Here is an 18,790-nt window from a genome sequence, read left to right as displayed (position 1 = left end):
CGGTGGCTGTAACTTCTGGGTGGTTAGTTTCAAGCACTAGGCTGAGTTGTGTATTCTTCGTTCAGCTCCTTGGGTGAAGTCCTCTCTCATTGCTCGTCTTACACCTTGGTGTGTGCCATGTCCTTGCAGCCTTGAGGTGCACGTGAGGCTGACCCGGGTTCCTGCTTGAAAGAGCGCACTGGGTGGGCCGGGGTCTGGGATGCAGCCCAGCCCTGAGTCGACATGGGGGCTTTCTTTTTCTCCTGGAAAGGTCGACAAAGATTTTATTCCTGGACTCATGTACATCCGAGACAACGAAGCCACCTCGGAGGAGTTTGAGGCCATGAGCCTGCCCTTCACGGTGCCGAGCGCCAGCGGCCAGGACATCCAGCTGAGCTCCAAGCACACACACATCACCCTGGAGAACCGTGCGGAGTACGTGCGGCTGGCCATAAACTACAGGTGGGTGGTCCTCTGTCTCTGTGGCACTAACATAAGTAGTGGAAGTATCAGAAGATGGTTGTGTGGACATGTGCTTTCAGGAGTGTCATACACGGGGAAGGCATGGATTTGGCTCCGGCTATTGCTGAACTGTAGGTATGAAGCTTATTTTGTGATCAGGGTCAGTATTTCTGCTCCAAAATTCCAGGCTCTAACCAGAATACCAAGAGCAATAAAGTCTACCCCTTTGGGGCACTGCGCCTGGACAGGCCACCGTGTGTGCCCCTGTCTGCTCTCTTCGTTGGCCTCCCTGGGACAGGGCTGCATCTGGGGCTGTCTTGGCCCCTCCAGGTGGCTTGTGTGACACAGAGCCGCCTTCGCCAGGTGTCCATGTGTGACCTGCACAGGCCTTGGGGTACCATGATTCAGGCTTGGGAGGTCAGCATCAGCACCCACAGCTTCCACCGTGTGTCCCGTGTTCCCTGGAGCACCTTCGCGTGTCTGGATGAGGCCCCGTGTGTCAGGCGGGCCCTGTGGGCTCTGGTGGGGGTGGTCCCGGCACGTGTCCTGCGCGGTGCTGTGCTGTATCGCGTCTGCCGCGGGTCAGCACGCACGGTGTCTCGGGCCTGGGGCGGAGGCGCCTGTCTTCCCTCTTGGTGCTGGCTTCTCCTGCAGTGTCAAGTGGGTGTTGAGGGTGGGGTCTTGGGGTGCGTATAGGTGCTCAGTAAGCTGCACTCCAACCATGGACGAGATGAACTCAGTGCCGGGCCACTAAGCATGCCCGTGCCGTCTGAAGCTGCGCCTCCTCCCAGCTGGGAAGTGGGCGGCCCAGTGCTGTGTGCTAAGGACTGGTGTGAGCCGAACAAAGCCAGCGTCTCTGAAGACAGAGTGTCACGTGAGCTTTTTCTTCCAGGCTCCATGAATTTGATGAGCAGGTGGCTGCTGTTCGGGAAGGGATGGCCCGCGTGGTTCCTGTGCCCCTCCTCTCTCTGTTCACTGGCTATGAACTGGAGACGATGGTATGCCGACCCCCAGGGTGGGCCACCCTGGAGCCGCCTTGCACCCGCGGGCCCACAAATCAGTGTCACTAGTTAGTTTCTGAGTCAGAACCTTGCCCTGTGTGTTGACTGAAGTGGGTGTGCTCTGAGCACGTCCCTGCACCTGCCCGCAGGAGGCTGTGCCCTCCTGGGGACCCCGGACGTTCCCCCACCTCAGGCGGGCCGTGGTATGTGCAGAGGGAGCGTGATGGAATCTTGCTGAAATGCCAGGGCGGGAGGCATCGCGTGGCCCTGACAGGCGTCCTCCTGCAGGTGTGCGGCAGCCCTGACATCCCCCTGCATCTCCTCAAGTCAGTGGCGACCTACAAAGGCATCGAGCCTTCGGCGTCGCTGATCCAGTGGTTCTGGGAGGTGATGGAGTCCTTCTCCAACACCGAGCGCTCTCTCTTTCTTCGCTTCGTCTGGGGCCGGACGAGACTGCCCAGGACCATCGCCGACTTCCGGGGCCGAGACTTCGTCATCCAGGTAGGCTCCCGGCCGGGCTTGTCGGCCTGGGCTCCTGTCAGCCCATGTGCCAGCTCCTCAGTGCGGCCCCACAGCACGCAGAACAACAGGCCTCGTGTGTCTTCCTGGAAATGAAAATGCAAAACATCCAACTTCTCCGATGTGAAGGCCCAAAACATTAGGATTATATGTTTTGAGTACCTAACCTATTTGTAAAAAGTGTGTCTGGCCATCTCCAGAGTATCTGTCAGCCCGCTCTGGATTTCAGACACACACATGTAAAGCACTGGTTCAGCTCTCTGCTTGAATGAGGTGACTCACTAAGTTACATGCCATGTACCAATTAAAATGAGGCCGCTCGTCAGATTGAGACAAGAGTTTTGCTTTGGGTTCCTACTCTTTGGGCCAATAGTCAAGAAACAAGCTGGATGGATCTGCCGGGTCACTGAGAGGGATAATGCCCCCGGTCTCCACTGGGACCCTCGCAGCAGCGCCCGGGCAGATGGACCGATGGGGTCCACTGTTCCTGGCATGCGCCTGGCACAGCCTGACCTGCATCTCTGCCAGCGTCAGAAACGTGGGTGTCTTTCAGCGCCACCGTGGAGAGCGTGCATAGTGTTTTATCTTGGATGGTCAGTGATTCTTAGTTTCTGTCCGTAACTCTTGCTGTTTCCGAGTATCTTAGGCTGTAGTGGCCAAGCCTGGGCTGGTGGCCTCGTGAAGAGCTCCCTCCCCCTGCAGTCCCACCCCTCCGCCAGTCAGGCCGCCCGCATCCGCAGGGGTGCTGTGGTCCTCGGGCCCTCCTCGCGGGGTGACCTTGGAGAGGGGCGTCTCCATAACAAGGTGCTGTTTCCAAGAAACTCTAGGTTCTAGGAGTTAGTTGCTGCTTGTCATTTCTGAAGTTGGTCAGGTGACGTTTTCTGCGGTTTTGTTCTTAGCGTAAAATACGGTTTTGTGAGAATGAAGTCTGATGAGCGCGGGAAAGCAGACCGCAGGTGTGCTCAGCCTCCGATCCCTTCACGTTTCTGCTCCACAGGTGCTGGATAAATACAACCCTCCAGACCACTTCCTGCCCGAGTCCTACACCTGTTTCTTCTTGCTGAAGCTGCCCAGGTATTCCTGCAAGCAGGTGCTGGAGGAGAAGCTCAAGTACGCCATCCACTTCTGCAAGTCCATCGACACGGATGACTACGCCCGCATCGCGCTCACGGGAGAGCCGGCCGCCGACGACAGCAGCGACGACTCGGACAACGAGGATGTCGACTCCTTTGCTTCGGACTCGACGCAGGATTATCTAACAGGACACTAGGCGGGGAAACGTCCTCGGGAGACGGGAGCCTGAGCCCCGCGGCGGAGCGCTCGCTGCCGTGGACTCGGGAAGCATCAGCCGCGCGGAAAGAGCCGGGCGGGAGGAGGTGGAGAGACCGACCGCCCGACGGGAAGGAAGAGGAAGGTCCGCCTGCACGCGTGGAGCACCGTGGCCGCTCGACGTACCAGGGTCTTCGCGCCGTACTGCTGCGTTACACGTAGGACTGTGTTTACTGCAGTGTGTAAATGTTTCTATAAATACCGAATTGCAGCGTCCCCAGAAACGAATAAAGCCTTTCTACTTGTGGGTGCAATCGATTTTTTTCTTTCTTCTTTCTTTCAAGTGTCGTGTCGTCTTGATTGTATATTGGAAATAACTGTGTAACAAAACATATTATAAATATTTCAATGAATTTTACTCTGAATCTGTTGAAAGCCTTTTGAACATTAAATGATCAGCATTACTTGAACGCATCCAGAGGATATTTAAACCAACATGAAAAACCGGCAGGCCATTCGGTGTTCCCTCTCCCACGTGTCCCGTTCCAGCACGTGCCTGTGCCATCTGAACTGAGGCCTTTCTGTCAACAGCGTCGTAACTTCTATCATGGAAAATATACTATACATAATGTTTGTGTCATGTATATGCCTAAATTTTAATTCCCTATAAATAAAACATCTGTCATAAAAGTGTAGGCTGAGCTTTCTTAACCAGTTAGACTAGCACCAGTGGGTGTACTACAACCAAAACATCAGTTAGTCCTTGATACAGCCGTAGTTAAGATTTCAGCCAAGTGTAGGTTTTGTTCATTACAGAAACCAACCTCAAGTCAGAGAGAAGTGCTCAGGAGAATGGAAGGTTCCAGGGGACCAGCTGGTGCCAGGGCTGAAGGCTCTGGAGCCTCAGGGTTTCCTCCAGCCCCCTCCCCAACCCCATCTGTCTGCACAGCCTTTGGGGCTGAGTCTTGGGTCCAGGCAGCCGTGGTGTGGGCTTCGGGCTGCTTGTGTATGGCACGTACTCTACAAAGGGTCGGACTGAGAACAGGCTGGGAAAACTGGCTGGCAGGTCTAACGCGTTAGGACGTGAGCCGAACAGTATGAGATTGAGGCAGAGCTACGTATTTCACGTCAGGAGACAGTTTATTCAGGGATGCAGTGTTTAGCACTGGCATAGAAGATCCCAAGAGGGAAAGGGTTCTTTTTTTTTTTTTTTTTTTTTTCTTTTTTCTTGAGAAGCTCTCCATGGCGGAATTGGTAAATGGCAGGATCAGTCTATTTTCAGCTTAGCTCAAAACTTTCAGAAGCTGTTGTGGTATTGCTTTCGTTAATATAACCAAGCCTTCTGTTGTCAGCTTTTGCTGCATAACAGAATTGCCCCAAAGTCGTGAGAAGCACACACGTGCCTGGCTTGGCTGGCCGCAGCTGAGTAGCCCTGGGCCTGCGGTTAGGAGGGGCTGGACTCCCATGTCTCTCCTGGCTTCGAGCGTGTATGTTATGCTGGTGACAGGTGTAAGAGGGCCCAGAGCTGCACCGTCCCCTCCACCCACTTTCCGTTGGCCAACCCCCACATCAGGCTGGCGGCTGCCTTCTGCCTCTAGAGCATGGGTTCTCTGAGGACGCCTGGGGTTCCTGAGGCGCTTTCAAGGTGTCCACGAGACCCTCTCTCTCCTACATCTTTCTGTGAGATCAGATTTTCTTCACCTCCTTCCACCAAGACAGAAAACAATGTAGGATGCACAAACATGAGAATTCAGCCGTCTGCTGTGAAAGCAAAGGAAAACCCCCACCCAGAAGCCTACGATGCCAAAAGGAAAGGGTGAGCTTGGAAACGGTCACACTGCCTTCTTGCATTCTGCACCTGAATGGGTATCTCTCCAGGTGGCCTCCTCCACCAGAGAATGTAAGGTCACAGCTCATCGCTCCGTAAGAGACTCGAGGAGACTAGAACCTGTCCGCCCGTTCCCTGACCCGTGCATCTCTGGCTTCTTCCTTGACGCGAGGTTGACTTTATCTCAGGTTAAGAGCAGATCTGCGGAGCAGGAGACGAAGGCACCGACTTCCTCTGCGCCCTGCGATCGATTCCTGGAGCTCATGAGCCTCAGGAGGATGTGCCCACTTGTCTCGTTTTCCCTACCCTCCCTCCTTTTTGTTCTTTCCTCCTTCCCCTTCTGCTTTTTCCCCTTTAAATATTGAAACCTTCAAAACTCTCTGGAAAAAGTTCTGGGCACAGATTCTACTTTGGCTTGTGTCTCTTTTCCCTGGCATGTTCTCAGCTGTGGGAGAATCAACCTCTAAATTGATTGAGGCCTGTCTTAGGCACTTTCTTTGGTTTACACTTCCACTAAGCCAGACGGAGAGACTAATACTAGTGACGATATCATTCAATTTTTTTTTTTTTTTTGAGACGGAGTCTCACTCTGTGGAGCAGGCTGGAGTGCAGTGGCATGATCTCGGCTCACTGCAACCTCCGTCTGCCGAGTTCAAGCCATTCTCTGCCTCAGCCTCCCAAGTAGCTGGGATTACAAGCACCCACTACCACGACCAGCTAATTTTTGTATTTTTTGTAGAGATGGGGTTTCACCCTCTTGGCCAGGCTGGTCTTGAACTCCTGAGCTCGTGATCTACCCGCCTTGGCCTCTCAAAGTGCTGGGATTACAGGTATGAGCCAACGCACCTGGCCCTCACTATTTGTTTTGTTTTGGAAAATAGTTTTTCAAAATTGTGTCCATGTTAACAGGTCATGGGTTTGTTTTTGTTTTAAATTTATTCAATATTTTGAATTTTTTCAGTTGTAATTTCCAATGTGATTGATCAAACCTAGTTGAAAAGTATTGAAGATCCTGAGAGCTTTGCAGAGTAAGCTCTCAGGATCTTCAATAAAATTGAAAGAGTCCTGAGAGTAAAGTTGCTTGCCAGAGTGAGGTGGGCTGCCAGCAAGCCAGGCCCCCATGCGGCAGCCCTGCCCGGAGGGTGTACCTCTGCTTTCTGTAGTTAAAGTGGAGGCCTAAGTGTTCTTTTTTAACTGAAAGAATACTGGAGGGCTATTCTCTTACACCACTTCATTCCTACTCAAAAAAAAAAAAAAAAAAAAAAAAAAAAAAAAAAAGGGTGGTAATTTTCATGGCCACGGCTTCATTTTTGCACAAGAGGACAGTTCATGCCACCTTCAGTGTAACTTTCACTCTCATCCAGCTTCTGGAGCCTGAAGTTACACAGTTGACTTTGACAGAGAAATGTGTGCAGCAGAAACCATTAAGCTGGGAAGACGGGCCACGTGTGCTGGGAGTGGAGACTTCAGTCACGTGGCAGTTGTTTGGAAGCCACGGCCGGCGAATTGGGGGTGAGTTCGGTGGTTTCCACCTCGCGTTTGCTCTTCTGCTGATGGCGGTGAAGTTCAAGAGCTGGAGCAGGGGCCACGTGGTGGAGCCAGCAGCCCCACCCTAGAGTGAGAAGTGCGCCTCTGGGTGCTCCAGCCTTCACACTGCCCTGGCTTCAGTGGGGCAGACGAGCAGTTTCCACCGTACTTTTCGGAATTCCAGACCCACAGGAGCTGGGAGCTTGATAAAATGCTTGCTGAACCAAGCCTGCTTTAGGCAGGAGTGGGTGCGTAGGGTTTGTGGGCTGAACCACGGTAGGAACAGGCAGAGGCTGGGGACTGCACACCCTGCACAGCAGGTGGCCCCTGGGACCCCCGGGAGGGATTCGTAAAGGGGAGATGCAGACAGATTTCCCGTGAAGCAGGCGGGAGGCTGGGCTGGGAGGCGCTTACTTTTCTCTGTGTGCGGTGGTCCGGGCAGGCAGCGCCTCCCTGGCCTCTCAGGCCTGCCCAATGCCGAGACCTTCTGACTTTCCTGGACCATTGTGGTCTGAGTCACAGTTGCCATCCAGGGCAAGAGGCCAAGGTTGCCTTCACTGGGTCAGCTACAAACATAAAATGTGCACACACACGTACACAAAAGCCACACTGCTTTCCAGCCCTCTGCCTCAAGCAGCCACTGTTGGCTTTTGTGTCTGATTCCAATGATGCTGTTGGTTGCCGAGAACTTTTAGAGGGGCCTTATTTTGGGATTTCCTTCTGCGATTTCCCGGCCCAGTCAAGAAAGGTTTAATTCTATGATCAGATCTTGTTTGAGACCCAAATCTTCGTGCTCAGCTTAAGAGAAATCACGTCACTTCTGAGGCTGCCCCCAATCACTTCTAACGGAAGAAGCGCAGTGCCCCTTGAGGGCACGTTTGGCCATTGATGCCATCTGCAGGCAATGCTAACTCTCTACCACCAGGAAAGGAAACCCCATCTGGGCCTGACTCCAACAACCAAGGGGACTGACTGACAGCACGTGGCTGTGCTGGATGTGGGTGCCTGTTGCCCCACAGCTGCCCCCAGGGCTGGGACACACAGATTTGGTTGACCTGAGCCAGTCCCTGGCAGGGAAGTGGGGTTTGCTCTGTAACTAGGGCCATTCAGGGTCTATCCCTGGAGCTGGGGGTAGGGTGCTCCCTCCCCAGACATTCAGCAGTTACAGAAAGATCCGTGACCTGCGAGACACAGGGAGCCACAGGCTTGGCCACAGTGCCTGCCCTGCTGACATTTCACAGACCTGTCTGCCCACCAAGAGCCTTCTGCCTGCCCAGGGAGCCTCCCCCGACCCCACGCTGTGCCCCTGCGCCTTCCCGCCCTGGAACAGTGTTCTCAAGGCACTGGGGGAGCAGGGGCATGAGCGAGGATGAGATGGCATTTCTGGGACGGGACGGGTGCGTCAGTGCTCACAGGCTCCCTGGCACCCTAATCCCACAAGGATGGGGTCGTTGGGCAGGCTGCTGGCCAGCTATGCCCACACCTAATTCACACGGTGGTCTGAACCGACATGTCTGCACACGTGACAGTGAAAGTGATCTCAGAGATCTCGCACTGTCCTGTGGTCAGACCCCTGGCTGGGTACCTCTGTGTCCCGGAGCCGGCCATGCTGAGAACATCTTCAGTCCCTGCTCCCGACCCTGTCGCAGTGCAGCATGCCTTGTTACAAGGCAGGAGACCTCTCTCAGCTCTGCTGTTACACTGGGGATGGAGCCTCTCACTTCCTGCCAACCCCTGTGCAGGGCCTGGCCACTGCGGCTGTGTGTGTGCATCTGTGTGTGTGTTTCTGTGTCTGTGCATCTGTGTGTGTGTCCATGTGTGTATCTGTGTATCTCTGTATCTCTGCGGATGTGTGTGTATCTGTGTGTCTGTATATGTGTGTGTGTATCTGTCCGTGTGTGTATATAGTCGTGTGTGTCTCTGTGTGTATATCTGTGTATGTGGGTGTATCTCTGTGTGTGCGTGTGTATCTGTGTGTCTGTGTGTATCTGTGCATGTGTCTGTGTGTATCTCTATCTTGTGTGTATCTGTATCTGCATATCTTTGTGTGTGTCTGTGTCTGTGTATCTATATCTCTGTGTGTATCTGTGTGTCTCTGTCTCTGTGTATTATCTGTATATCTGTATGTGTGTGTGTGTCTCTGCGTGTATCTGTGTGTGTGTCTGTATATGTGTGTCTGTATCTCTGCGTGTCTGTGTGTATCTGTGTGTGTATCTGTGTCTGTGTATGTGTGTGTGTCTATCGTGTGTGTGTGTGTGTGTGTGTGTGCTGCAGGAGGGACTGTCAGCAGGTGTGACTGTGGCGTCCTGGCCTCCGAGCGCCCGCTGGGAGGGCTCTGAAGGAAACAGAACGTTCACTGCGCCTGTCCCGTTCTTGTTCTTGTTCGTAGGGAAAAGCCTGCCCGCAGTCCTGGGCCGCCTCTGAGGTGAAGCTGGAAACCGGCCCGCGGAGAGCGCTCTGGGGCCGCCTTAGACAGAGCTGTTCTCCGCCCGCCCGGCCCGAGGCGGATGGGAGCGGCAGTCGGGGGATGGGGGATGGGGGATGGAGGAGAGGGGGTGGAGGATGGAGGATGGGGTATGGGGGGGAGGAGGGGTGGGGGATGGGGGACGAGGGGTGGGGGATGGGGGATGGGGGATGGGGAGGAGGGGTTGGGGTGGGGGATGGGGTGGGGATGGGGGGATGGGGGATGGGGGATGGTGGATGGGGGACGTAGGATGGAGGGAGGAGGGGTGGGGGATGGGGGAGGAGGGGTGGGGGCCTGGGCGCGCGGTGGGCGTGGCCGCGTGGGCGTGCCGTGGGCGGGGCCGGGCCTGGGTGGGGACCCGCTGCCGTAGCGCGGAGCTCCCTGAGTTCTCACTCCGAGGCCTGCGCTCCGCTCACCATCCAGAAGGGCTCGGACCTTAAACTCACTCCTGGAGAAAGATCGGCGAGTGCGCAGGTAAAGGGCAGGGGCTCCGCGGTCGGGCGGGAGGCGGCGAGGAGCCGGCCTCGCCTGGGAGGCGCAGGGAGGGTGAGCACCGCCAAGTTTCCCTACGGGTCCGGTGCACCGACGGCGCGAGCACAGGGCCGACGGCCACCTCCACCTGGCGCGGCGGAGTCCGCCCGGCCTGCAGCATGGCCGCCGCCTCCCGACCCCCGGCTCCTGCCAGGCCCCATCCCAGGAAAATTCTAGCCGCCGCCGGGTGGGCCGTGAGGTCAGGGGCGGGGGCGTTCGGAAGCGTTGGGTTGGCGGATCTTCCACTGGAACTCCAGGGCAGCGTCTGGCACCGCGGGCCTCCAGCCGTGAGCCGCGGTCAGGCGCTTCTTTGGAGTGGAATGCACTGGAGTGAAAACCCTAAATCCCTCAAAGCCGCTTCTCTTTACTGTGGTCACACGCAGCGACATAAGTGGGCATTAGCGCGGCCAGCCCTTGTCCAGGCCGCGACGCGGAGCACAGGCAGGCTGGCGTGTGGGCGCCCCGGGTCTGCAGACCCAGGCAGGGGCCGGTGCTCCCTTCCCGTGGGTGAAGGAGCCTGGGGCCCGGTGGTGAAGCTCCCAGGCGACTGTAACGTGGGCGCACGTGGAGGAGCGCTGCTTCCACCGATGGCAGTCCACAGTGTGTAGATCGAGGGCGAGTGATTCTGAGGAGAAGAAACCCCAGGCCGTTAGCAGCTGAGGGCCGCTGCTCTCCACCTAACCGGCTGCGCTGAGCTTCGCGGGCGGGGCGGGCATGGTGTCTGCCATTCAGGACCCTGGGCCAGGGCCTACCAGGGCAGGGAGCTGGGCACTGAACGCATCTGGGGATAACTATCTCTCATGGAGGAACTGAGGACTGAGCCCGAACACAGAGGTGGAAGCGCTGAGGAGGCTGCAAACAATTGCACAAAGGCTGCTTGTTCTGCAAATTGAGTTCACAACACTTGAATGCAGCTCACACCGGTGTAATGTGATTTAGGGTCAACAGTTCCCCAAGTTTCATTACCCTGATGAAAAGCAAATGCCAACACTGCTCTGGTTTTATGAGGAGATCACAGCCTCCAACCCCTGGGGCAGCTGGGACCTGAGGATTTCAGGAATACCAGGAACGGGGAGGCTCTGGCTGTCCTGGAACCTGTGTTACCTGGGTCCCGTTTCTATGCTGGAGTGGCAGGCAGCAAGGAAAGGTTTTGAGTTTGGGGCCATATGCATTTTGGAAATCACTGTGGCTGGGTGGTGGGGAGCAGCTGGGGGGTCGAGAAAGCCATTGCCAAGGCCTGGCCACTGAGTGTGGTTGCCAGGCCGGTGCAGGGAAGCACTGGTGAGTTGGGGGGGGGGACTCCAATGGGTGATGGGTCATGGATGGTGGGATCAGTCACCAGGGCCCCTGGGAAAGGCCAGGTGTGGCTCTAGCACTCTGGGAGTTTGGGGCCCTTTATGTCTAAGGACACAGGAAAGTAGATGACACAGTAGTTTGGGCTGCAGAAGAGAACTCAGGGACTGTTCACAGGTGAGGATGAGGTCTCTCGGGAGAGGAGAGACTGGGAGGCTTTTAACTGCTAGTAGTGGAAGGGGGGCTGCAAGGGAGGTAAGAGCTACCAGAGAGGGGAGGAAAGTTCAGAGCTTGGAGACCAGGGGCAGGATGGGTGGGGGTGGGGGTGGGGGTGGGGGCGGCTGGCCCAGTGCGCGGAGTTCCCCACATGCTGGATATGCGAGGAGAGACGCCACCGGCCGGATCCCTCTGCTGCCGGGGGCCGCGGGCTGGACCAGCTCGCTGGCTCCTGGTTCTGATTTGGGGTTCTGCCACCGACCTGCAGGCAGCCGGCTTGTCGCTGGCTGCGGCTCTAGCGCCGGCCACCCGCGGGACCCGAGCAGCTTCGGCGGAGCGCGGCGGGGTCCCTGCGAGTCCGACCCTTGGGGAAGTGGGCGCGGCGGGGGCGCAGTCCGCAGGGAGGCGGGAGTCCGGGACACGGTTTCCGAACTGGCCTGCAGGACGCGCGAAGGGACACCGGGCTGCAGCGGCACAGCCCGGGCCGAGCAGCCGGCAGCCGGGACAGAAGCGGGGCGGCGCGGCTCGTTCCTCCCGGAGCGGTCCTGCGAGCGCGGCCCTCGGCAGAGCCCACCCGCGGCGGCCCGAGGCCTCCCCCGCCCCCCGCCCCAGGCTGGAAGGAGGCGGCCTCTTTCAAACAAGAGCAGAAACGGCGGAAAGCCGTGACGTCGGGCCGATCCTTCCAGAAGCTGTTAGCCAAGTTCACATGCTGCGGAATCCACCCGCAGGCGCAGACGGCCGCGCGCGGCCTGGGTTTGGGCCCGAGGTTGGGCGTGGGGACTCGGCTGTCTCCGCTCGGGGCGGGCTGGGGAGGAGGCCGACCCCGGACGGGCTTCGTCAGGTCTTCCTGGCTGCAGGGCTTCTGCCCGGTCCGTGGGATCCGGGAAGTAGAAAGAGGACTTGGAATGCAGGGGTCACGGCAGCGATCCGGGGGGCACGGCACGCCGCAAAGACAGACCACCTCCAAAGGCAAGACACGCCCCCGGAGACACGGCCACGCCCCCGGAGACACGGCCACGCTCCAGAGACGGACCACCTCCAGGGAAAAGCCACGCCCCCGGAGACACGGCCACGCTCCGGAGACAAAGCCACGCCCCAGAGACGGACCACCTCCAGGGAAAAGCCACGCCCCCGGAGGCAAGGCCACGCCCCCGGAGGCACGGCCACGCTCCGGAGACAAAGCCACGCCCCAGAGACGGACCACCTCCAGGGAAAAGCCACGCCCCCGGAGGCACGGCCACGCCCCCGGAGACGCGGCCACGCTCCGGAGACAAAGCCACGCCCCAGAGACGGACCACCTCCAGGGAAAAGCCACGCCCCCGGAGACACGGCCACGCCCCCGGAGACACGGCCACGCTCCGGAGACAAAGCCACGCCCCAGAGACGGACCACCTCCAGGGAAAGCGACGCCCCCGGAGGCACGGCCACGCCCCCGGAGACGCGGCCACGCTACGGAGACAAAGCCACGCCCCCGGAGACACGGCCGCGCCCCGGAGACACGGCCACGCCCCGGAGACAAAGCCACGCCCCCATTCACAGCCGTGCTCCAAAGACCGACCACCTCCAAGGTCACGACCGCGTCCCAGAGAAAAAGCCAAGCCCCGGAGACACAACCGGGTCCTGGAGGCACGAGCGCGCCCCAGACACAAGCCACACCCCCGGAGACACGGCCGCGCCCCGGAGACACGGCCACGCCCCGGAGACACGGCCACGCCCTAGAGACGAAGCCGCGCCCCAGAGACAAAGCCGCGCCCCGGAGACAAAGCCACGCCCCGGAAACACGGCAGGCCCAGACAGGCCTGGCGGATGAGGGCCCCGGTGTGGAGCCCGGTCGCCCCGCGCCCCCTTGGGAGGGCAGGTGTCAGGCCGCGCCCGGCGCCGCGCCCCGGCCTCCGTCCGTCCTGGCGTCCGTGCCTCCGGCGACCCGGCCCTGGCGCGGCTACGGGAGGCGGGGCTCGGGCAGGCGCGGGTGTCCGGCGCGCCCCGGAGGCCACGCGGGGCGGCGGCAGGGGCGGCGGGAGGGCCCGGGGCTCGCAGGGCCGAGGGGTTCGGGTCGCAGGCGGGGAGAGCGCAGCGCCGGCTGTGGGGACTGGAAGCATCTTTTTTTTTTCTAAAAAGCTCCAACCCTCTGCGCTTTCTGAAAGGTGGCGACCTGTCCACCTCGCTGTGAGTCTCGCTGGGAGGCGGGGCCTGGCTGCCGCCGCGGGGAGGAGCTGGCGGGGGCGGGGCTGTGGGCGGGGCGGGGCGGCCGATCACGGCCCCGCCCCTTTCCCGCGGGCTGCAGGTGTCTCCGCGGGCAGGAGCTCTACCCGGGGTGGCCCCCACCAAGTCAAGGGCACGGGCCCCATAAGGCAAAGCCAGGCTGAGGCTGCGGGTCCCGCGAGAGTGCAGCCGCGGGCTGGGAGGAGGGGAGGGTCCCCCAGAGTACGGGCTGTGAGCTGGGCTGTGGGGTCCCCCAGAGTACGGGCTGTGAGCTGTGGCGTGGGGTCCCCCAAAGGACGGGCTGTGAGCTGGGCTGTGGGGTCCCCCAGAGTACGGGCTGTGAGCTGTGGCGTGGGGTCCCCCAGAGGACGGGCTGTGAGCTGTGGCGTGGGGTCCCCCAGAGTACGGGCTGTGAGCTGTGGCGTGGGGTCCCCCAGAGGACGGGCTGTGAGCTGTGGCGTGGGGTCCCCCAGAGGACGGGCTGTGAGCTGTGGCGTGGGGTCCCCCAGAGGACGGGCTGTGTGCTGTGGCGTGGGGTCCCCCAGAGGACGGGCTGTGAGCTGTGGCGTGGGGTCCCCCAGAGGACGGGCTGTGAGCTGTGGCGTGGGGTCCCCCAGAGGACGGGCTGTGTGCTGGGGCGTGGGGTCCCCCAGAGGACGGGCTGTGAGCTGTGGCGTGGGGTCCCCCAGAGGACGGGCTGTGTGCTGGGGCGTGGGGTCCCCCAGAGGACGGACTGTGAGCTGGGGCGTGGGGTCCCCCAGAGGACAGGCTCTGTGCTGGGGTGTTGGGGTCACCCAGAGAACGGGCTGTGTGCTGGGGTGTTGGGGTCCCCCAGAGGACGGGCTGTGTGCTGGGGTGTGGGGTCCCCCAGAGGAAGGACAGGCTCTGTGCTGGGGTATTGGCGTCCCCCAGAGGACGGGCTGCGTGCTGGGGCATGGGGTCCCCCAGAGGATGGGCTGCATGCTGTGGTGTTGGGGTCCCCCAGAGGACGGGTTCTGTGCTGGATGTTGGGATCCCCCAGAGGATGGGCTGTGTGCTGGGGTGTTGGGGTCCCCCAGAGGACGGGCTGTGTGCTGGGGTGTTGGGGTCCCCCAGAGGACGGGCTGTGGGCTGGGGTGTTGGGGTCCCCCGGAGGACGGGCTGTGTGTTAGGATGTTGGGGTTTTCAGAGGATGGGCTGTGTGCTGGGGTGTTGGGGGTCCCAAGAGGACAGGCTGTGTGTTGGTGTCCTGGGGTCCCCAGAGGACGGGCTGTGTGTTAGGGTGTTGGGGTCCCCAGAGAATGGGCTGTGTGCTGGGGTGCTGGGGTCCCCAGAGGATGGGCTGTGTGTTTGGGTGTTGGGGTCCCCAGAGGATGGGCTGTGTGCTGGGGTGTTGGGGTCCCCAGAGGATGGGCTGTGTGTTGGGGTGTTGGGGTCCCCAGAGGATGGGCTGTGTGCTGGGGTGCTGGGGTCTCCCAGAGGATGGGCTGTGTGTTGGGGTGCTGGGGTCCCTCAGGGGATGTGCTGTGTGCTAGGGTGCTGGGGTCCTGGTGTCCCCCAGGGGATGGGCTGTGTGCTGGGGTGTTGGGGTCCCCCAGACGACGGGCTGTGTGTTGAGGTGTTGGGGTCCCCCAGACGAGGGGCTGTGAGCTGGGGTGTTGGGATCCCTCAGGGCTTGGGCTGTGTGCTGCGGTGCTGGGCTCTCCAGAGGATGGGCTGTGAGTTGGGGTGCTGGGGTCCCTCAGGGGAGGGGCTGTGTGCTAGGGTCCTGGGGTCCCCCAGGGGAGGGGCTGTGGGATTGGAGTGCTCCATCATCTGCAGGAGAGGTGATGACCAGGTGGGACCAGGAGGAATTAGGGTGTGTTTGGAAGAACTGAATGAGGAATATGTGAGAAAGAGGGAGAGGTCTGGGTGAGGAGAGGTCTCTGTCTCCCAGGGAAGAGGCAGGAAGCAGGTGGAGCAAGAGCCCCTACTGAACCCCCCACAACCACTAATCTATTCCCCATTTATATAATTTTGCTGTTTCAAGAATGCTGTAGTCATGGAATCTGAGTAAATTGTCTGTTGGAACTTGCTTTTCTTCACTGAGGATTTTCACTCTGGATTTCTCTGGATCGCTGTGTGTGAATTGTCTGTTCCTTTTGATGGTGGCAGGGTCTTGCAGGGCATGCATGCACCACAGCCTGTTTTCCGCTGCTCGGTGGCGAGACGGCTGGTGGCTTCCAGTTTTCTATATAGCTGCTATGAGCATTTGAGTGCAGCATTTTGTGTGAATGAAAGTTTCATTTATCTGGGATTAATGTCCAGGAGTGCAACTGTTGGCTGGTAGTTGCAATTTTAGTTTTTTTTTTTTTTTTTGAGACGGAGTCTTGCTCTGTCGCCAAGCTGGAGTGCAACAGCCTGATCTCGGCTCACCGCAACCTCCGCCTCCTGGGTTCAAGTGATTCCTCTGCCTCAGCCTCCTGAGTAGCTGGGACTACAGGTGTGTGCCACTAAACCTGCCTTTTTTTTTTTTTTTTGCGTGTGTATTTTAGTAGAGACGGGTTTCACCATGTTGGCCATGATGGTCTGCATCTCCTGACCTCGTGATCCTCCTGCCTTGGCCTCCCAAAGTGCTGGGATTACAGGCGTGAGCCACCATGCCCGACCGCAATTTTAGTTTTTTAAAAATTCAAACTGCTTTCCAGAGTGGTGGTATCATTTTACATTTCCATCGGTAATGCAGGAGTGAGCCAGCCCTTCGAGTCCTCGGCAGCCTGAGGTGTTGATTTCTTTCCTCCCTTCCCACCCTCCCTCCCTCCCTCCTCTCTCTCTCTTTCTCCCTTTCTCCCTAGTTTAGCTCTTGTTACCCAGCCTGGAGTGCAATGGTGCAATCTCCGCTCACCGCAACCTCTGCCTCCAGGTTCAGCAGATTCTCCTGCCTCAGCCTCCCGAATAGCTGGGATTACAGGCATGCACGACCATGCCCAGCTAATTTTGTATTTTTCAGTAGAGACCAGGTTTCTCCATGTTGGGCAGGCTGGTCTGAAACTCCTGACCTCAGGTGATCCACCCACCTCAGCCTCCCAAAGTGCTGGGATCACAGGCGTGAGTTACCCGCCTGGCTTGCTTTCTTCTTACTCTTTTTTTTTTTTTTTTTTTGAGATGAAGTTTTGCTCTTGTCACCCAGGCTGGAGTGTGCAATGGCGCAATCTTGGCTCACTGCAACCTCCGCCTCCTGGCTTCAAGGGATTGTCCTACCTCAGTCTCCTGAGTAGGTGGGATTTCAGGCACCCCACCACCATGCATGGCTAGTTTTTATATTTTTATTTTTATTTTATTTTTTTGAGATGGAGTTTCGCTCTTGTTACCCAGGCTGGAGTGCAATGGCGTGATCTCGGCTCACCGCAGCCTCCGCCTCCTGGGTTCAGGCAATTCTCCTGCCTCAGCTTCCAGAGTATCTGGGATTACAGGCACGTGCCACCATGCCCGGCTAATGTTTTGTATTTTTAGTAGAGATGGGGTTTCACCATGTTGACCGGGATGGTCTCGATCTCTTGACCTCGTGATCCACCCGCCTCGGCCTCCCAAAGTGCTGGGATTACAGGCGTGAGCCACTGTGCCCGGCTAGTTTTTGTATTTTTAGTAGAGATGGTGTTTCACCATGTTGGTCAGTCTGGTCTCAAACTCCTGACCTCAGGTGATCTGCCCGCCTCAGCTTCCCAAAGGGCTGGGATTATAGGTGTGAGTGAGCCACTGTGCCTGGCCGTTTTTATCTCTCAGCCTTTCTGATAGGTGTGCCGCGATAGCTCATAGTTTAATTTGCATTTCCCTAGTGGCTCACCATCTTGAGCAGCTTACTGTGTGCTTATCTGCCGTGTGCACATCCTCTTCAGTGAAGTCTTTGCCCAGTTTACTTTTCTTTTTGTTATCTTTTGAGTCCTGAAAATGGTTTAGGAGTGGTGAGCGGGAACATTCTGGCCTTGTTTCTAGTCTTCAGGTTTCTCACCATTAGGCATAATGGGAGCTCTATGTCTTTTGTAGATGTTCTTTAACAGGTTTGAGGAAGTTCCTCTTTATTCCTAGTTTTCTTGTAGTTTTTGTTTTATCATGAATGGGTGTTGAATTTTGTTAAATGCTTTTTCTGCATCAACTGATATGAGCCTGTGATTTTTCTTCTTTGGCTTGTTAATATGTTAGATTACATTGATTGATATTTTTCACAGTTTTATAGAGATTATAATTAAATACCAGGTGATTCACCCATTTAAAGTGTGCAAATTCACACCTGTAATCCCAGGACTTTGGGAGGCTAAGGTGAGAGGATCACTTGAGCCCAGGAGTTTGAGACCAGCCTGGGCACCATAGTGAGACCCTGTCTCTACTAAAAATAAAAATAAAAAAAATAGCTGGGCAATGGCAGTGTGTGCCTGTGGTCCCAGCTACCTGGGGCTCAGGTGGGAGGATCGCTTGAGCCTGGGAGGGCCGGACTGCAGTTAGCCATGACTGCACCACTGCACTGCAGCCTGGGTGACAGAGGGAGACCCTGTCTCAAAAAAAAAAAAAAAAAAGTACAATTTAATGTTTTTAGTATATTCACTGAGTTGTGCGACCATCACCATATCAATTTTAGAACACATTCACGAACTCGAGTGAAACTCCATGCTCATTAGCATTTGTTTTTCATTCCCCCCAAACCCTGTCCCCTCCCCTAGCCATAGGCAGCAACTGTTTTATTTCGTTTTATTTTCCTGTGGATTTACCAGTTCTGAAGGTTTCATACATACTTGAAGTCAGGCAATAGGTGGCGTTTGTGACTGGCTTCCTTCACTGAGCGTGCTTTCGGAAGTTACCCATGTTTTCGCATGTGTCGGACACCATTTGTTTTTACTGTCGAGTAATCTACTGTGTGTATATGCCACATTTTATTTGTTGAGTAATTAGTAGTAGACATTTGGGTCGTTTGCACTTTTTTTTTTTTTTGAGACAGAGTCTCACTTTGTTGCCCAGGCTGGAGTGCAGTGGTGTGATCGTGGCTCACTCTAATTTCTGCCTCCCAGAATCAAATGATTCTCCTGCCTCAGCCTCTCAGGTAGCTCAGATTACAGTTGCCCACCACCATGCCTGGCTAACTTTTGTATTTTTAGTGGAGACGAGGTTTCACCAGGTTGGCCAGGTTGGTCTCAAACTCCTGACCTCAAGTAATCCCCTCCCGCCTTGGTCTTCCAAAGTGCTGGGATTATAGGCCTGAGCTACCATGCCCGGCCAGGTTGTTTTTGGCTGTTATGAATAATGGTCCTGTTAATATTATTGTACACATTTTGTGTGGACTTATGTTTTCGTTTCTGATGGACAGATTCCTACAGGTGGAATTGCTGGGTCATGTGCCAGCCCCATGTTCAGCATAGATTGATTTTTGGATACTAAACCAGCCTTGCACCCCTGGAACAAACCCTACTTAGTCATGTGTGTAGTTAATACATTAACTGAATTCCCTTTGCTAAAATTTTGTTAAAGATTTTTGCACCATATTCATGTGAG

At 57.1% G+C, this 18,790-nt stretch overlaps 2 protein-coding genes across 7 annotated transcripts in view; both read left to right on the top strand.

Moving 5' to 3' along the window:
• The window catches only part of HERC2 (HECT and RLD domain containing E3 ubiquitin protein ligase 2), a 197,736-nt gene extending 193,816 nt beyond the window's left edge, over positions 1-3,920 (top strand). The window contains exons 90-93 of the mRNA XM_039479850.2: positions 251-441; positions 1,334-1,439; positions 1,731-1,943; positions 2,959-3,920. Coding sequence (XP_039335784.2) covers positions 251-441; positions 1,334-1,439; positions 1,731-1,943; positions 2,959-3,231 — 783 coding nt within the window. The 3' untranslated portion in view covers positions 3,232-3,920. The remainder of the gene's footprint in view (positions 1-250; positions 442-1,333; positions 1,440-1,730; positions 1,944-2,958) is intronic.
• A 5,493-nt stretch (positions 3,921-9,413) lies between these two features.
• Positions 9,414-18,790, top strand: part of OCA2 (OCA2 melanosomal transmembrane protein) — a 241,394-nt gene continuing 232,017 nt past the window's right edge. For 4 of the 6 annotated variants that reach the window (XM_039480091.2, XM_039480090.2, XM_074400142.1 and 1 more), the window contains exon 1: positions 12,860-13,233. In XM_039480091.2, the coding sequence (XP_039336025.2) occupies positions 12,896-13,233 (338 nt within the window). In that variant the 5' untranslated portion in view covers positions 12,860-12,895. Of the gene's footprint in view, positions 9,524-12,859; positions 13,256-18,790 lie in introns of those variants that run through there. The other 2 variants (XM_074400144.1, XM_074400143.1) reach the window with 2 other exon arrangements.

This window comes from Saimiri boliviensis, chromosome 5 (genome assembly GCF_048565385.1).
Source record: "Saimiri boliviensis isolate mSaiBol1 chromosome 5, mSaiBol1.pri, whole genome shotgun sequence".
NCBI lineage: Eukaryota > Metazoa > Chordata > Mammalia > Primates > Cebidae > Saimiri > Saimiri boliviensis.
Note: the sequence above shows the minus strand (reverse complement) of the source record. Positions and strands in the feature narration are given on the sequence as shown.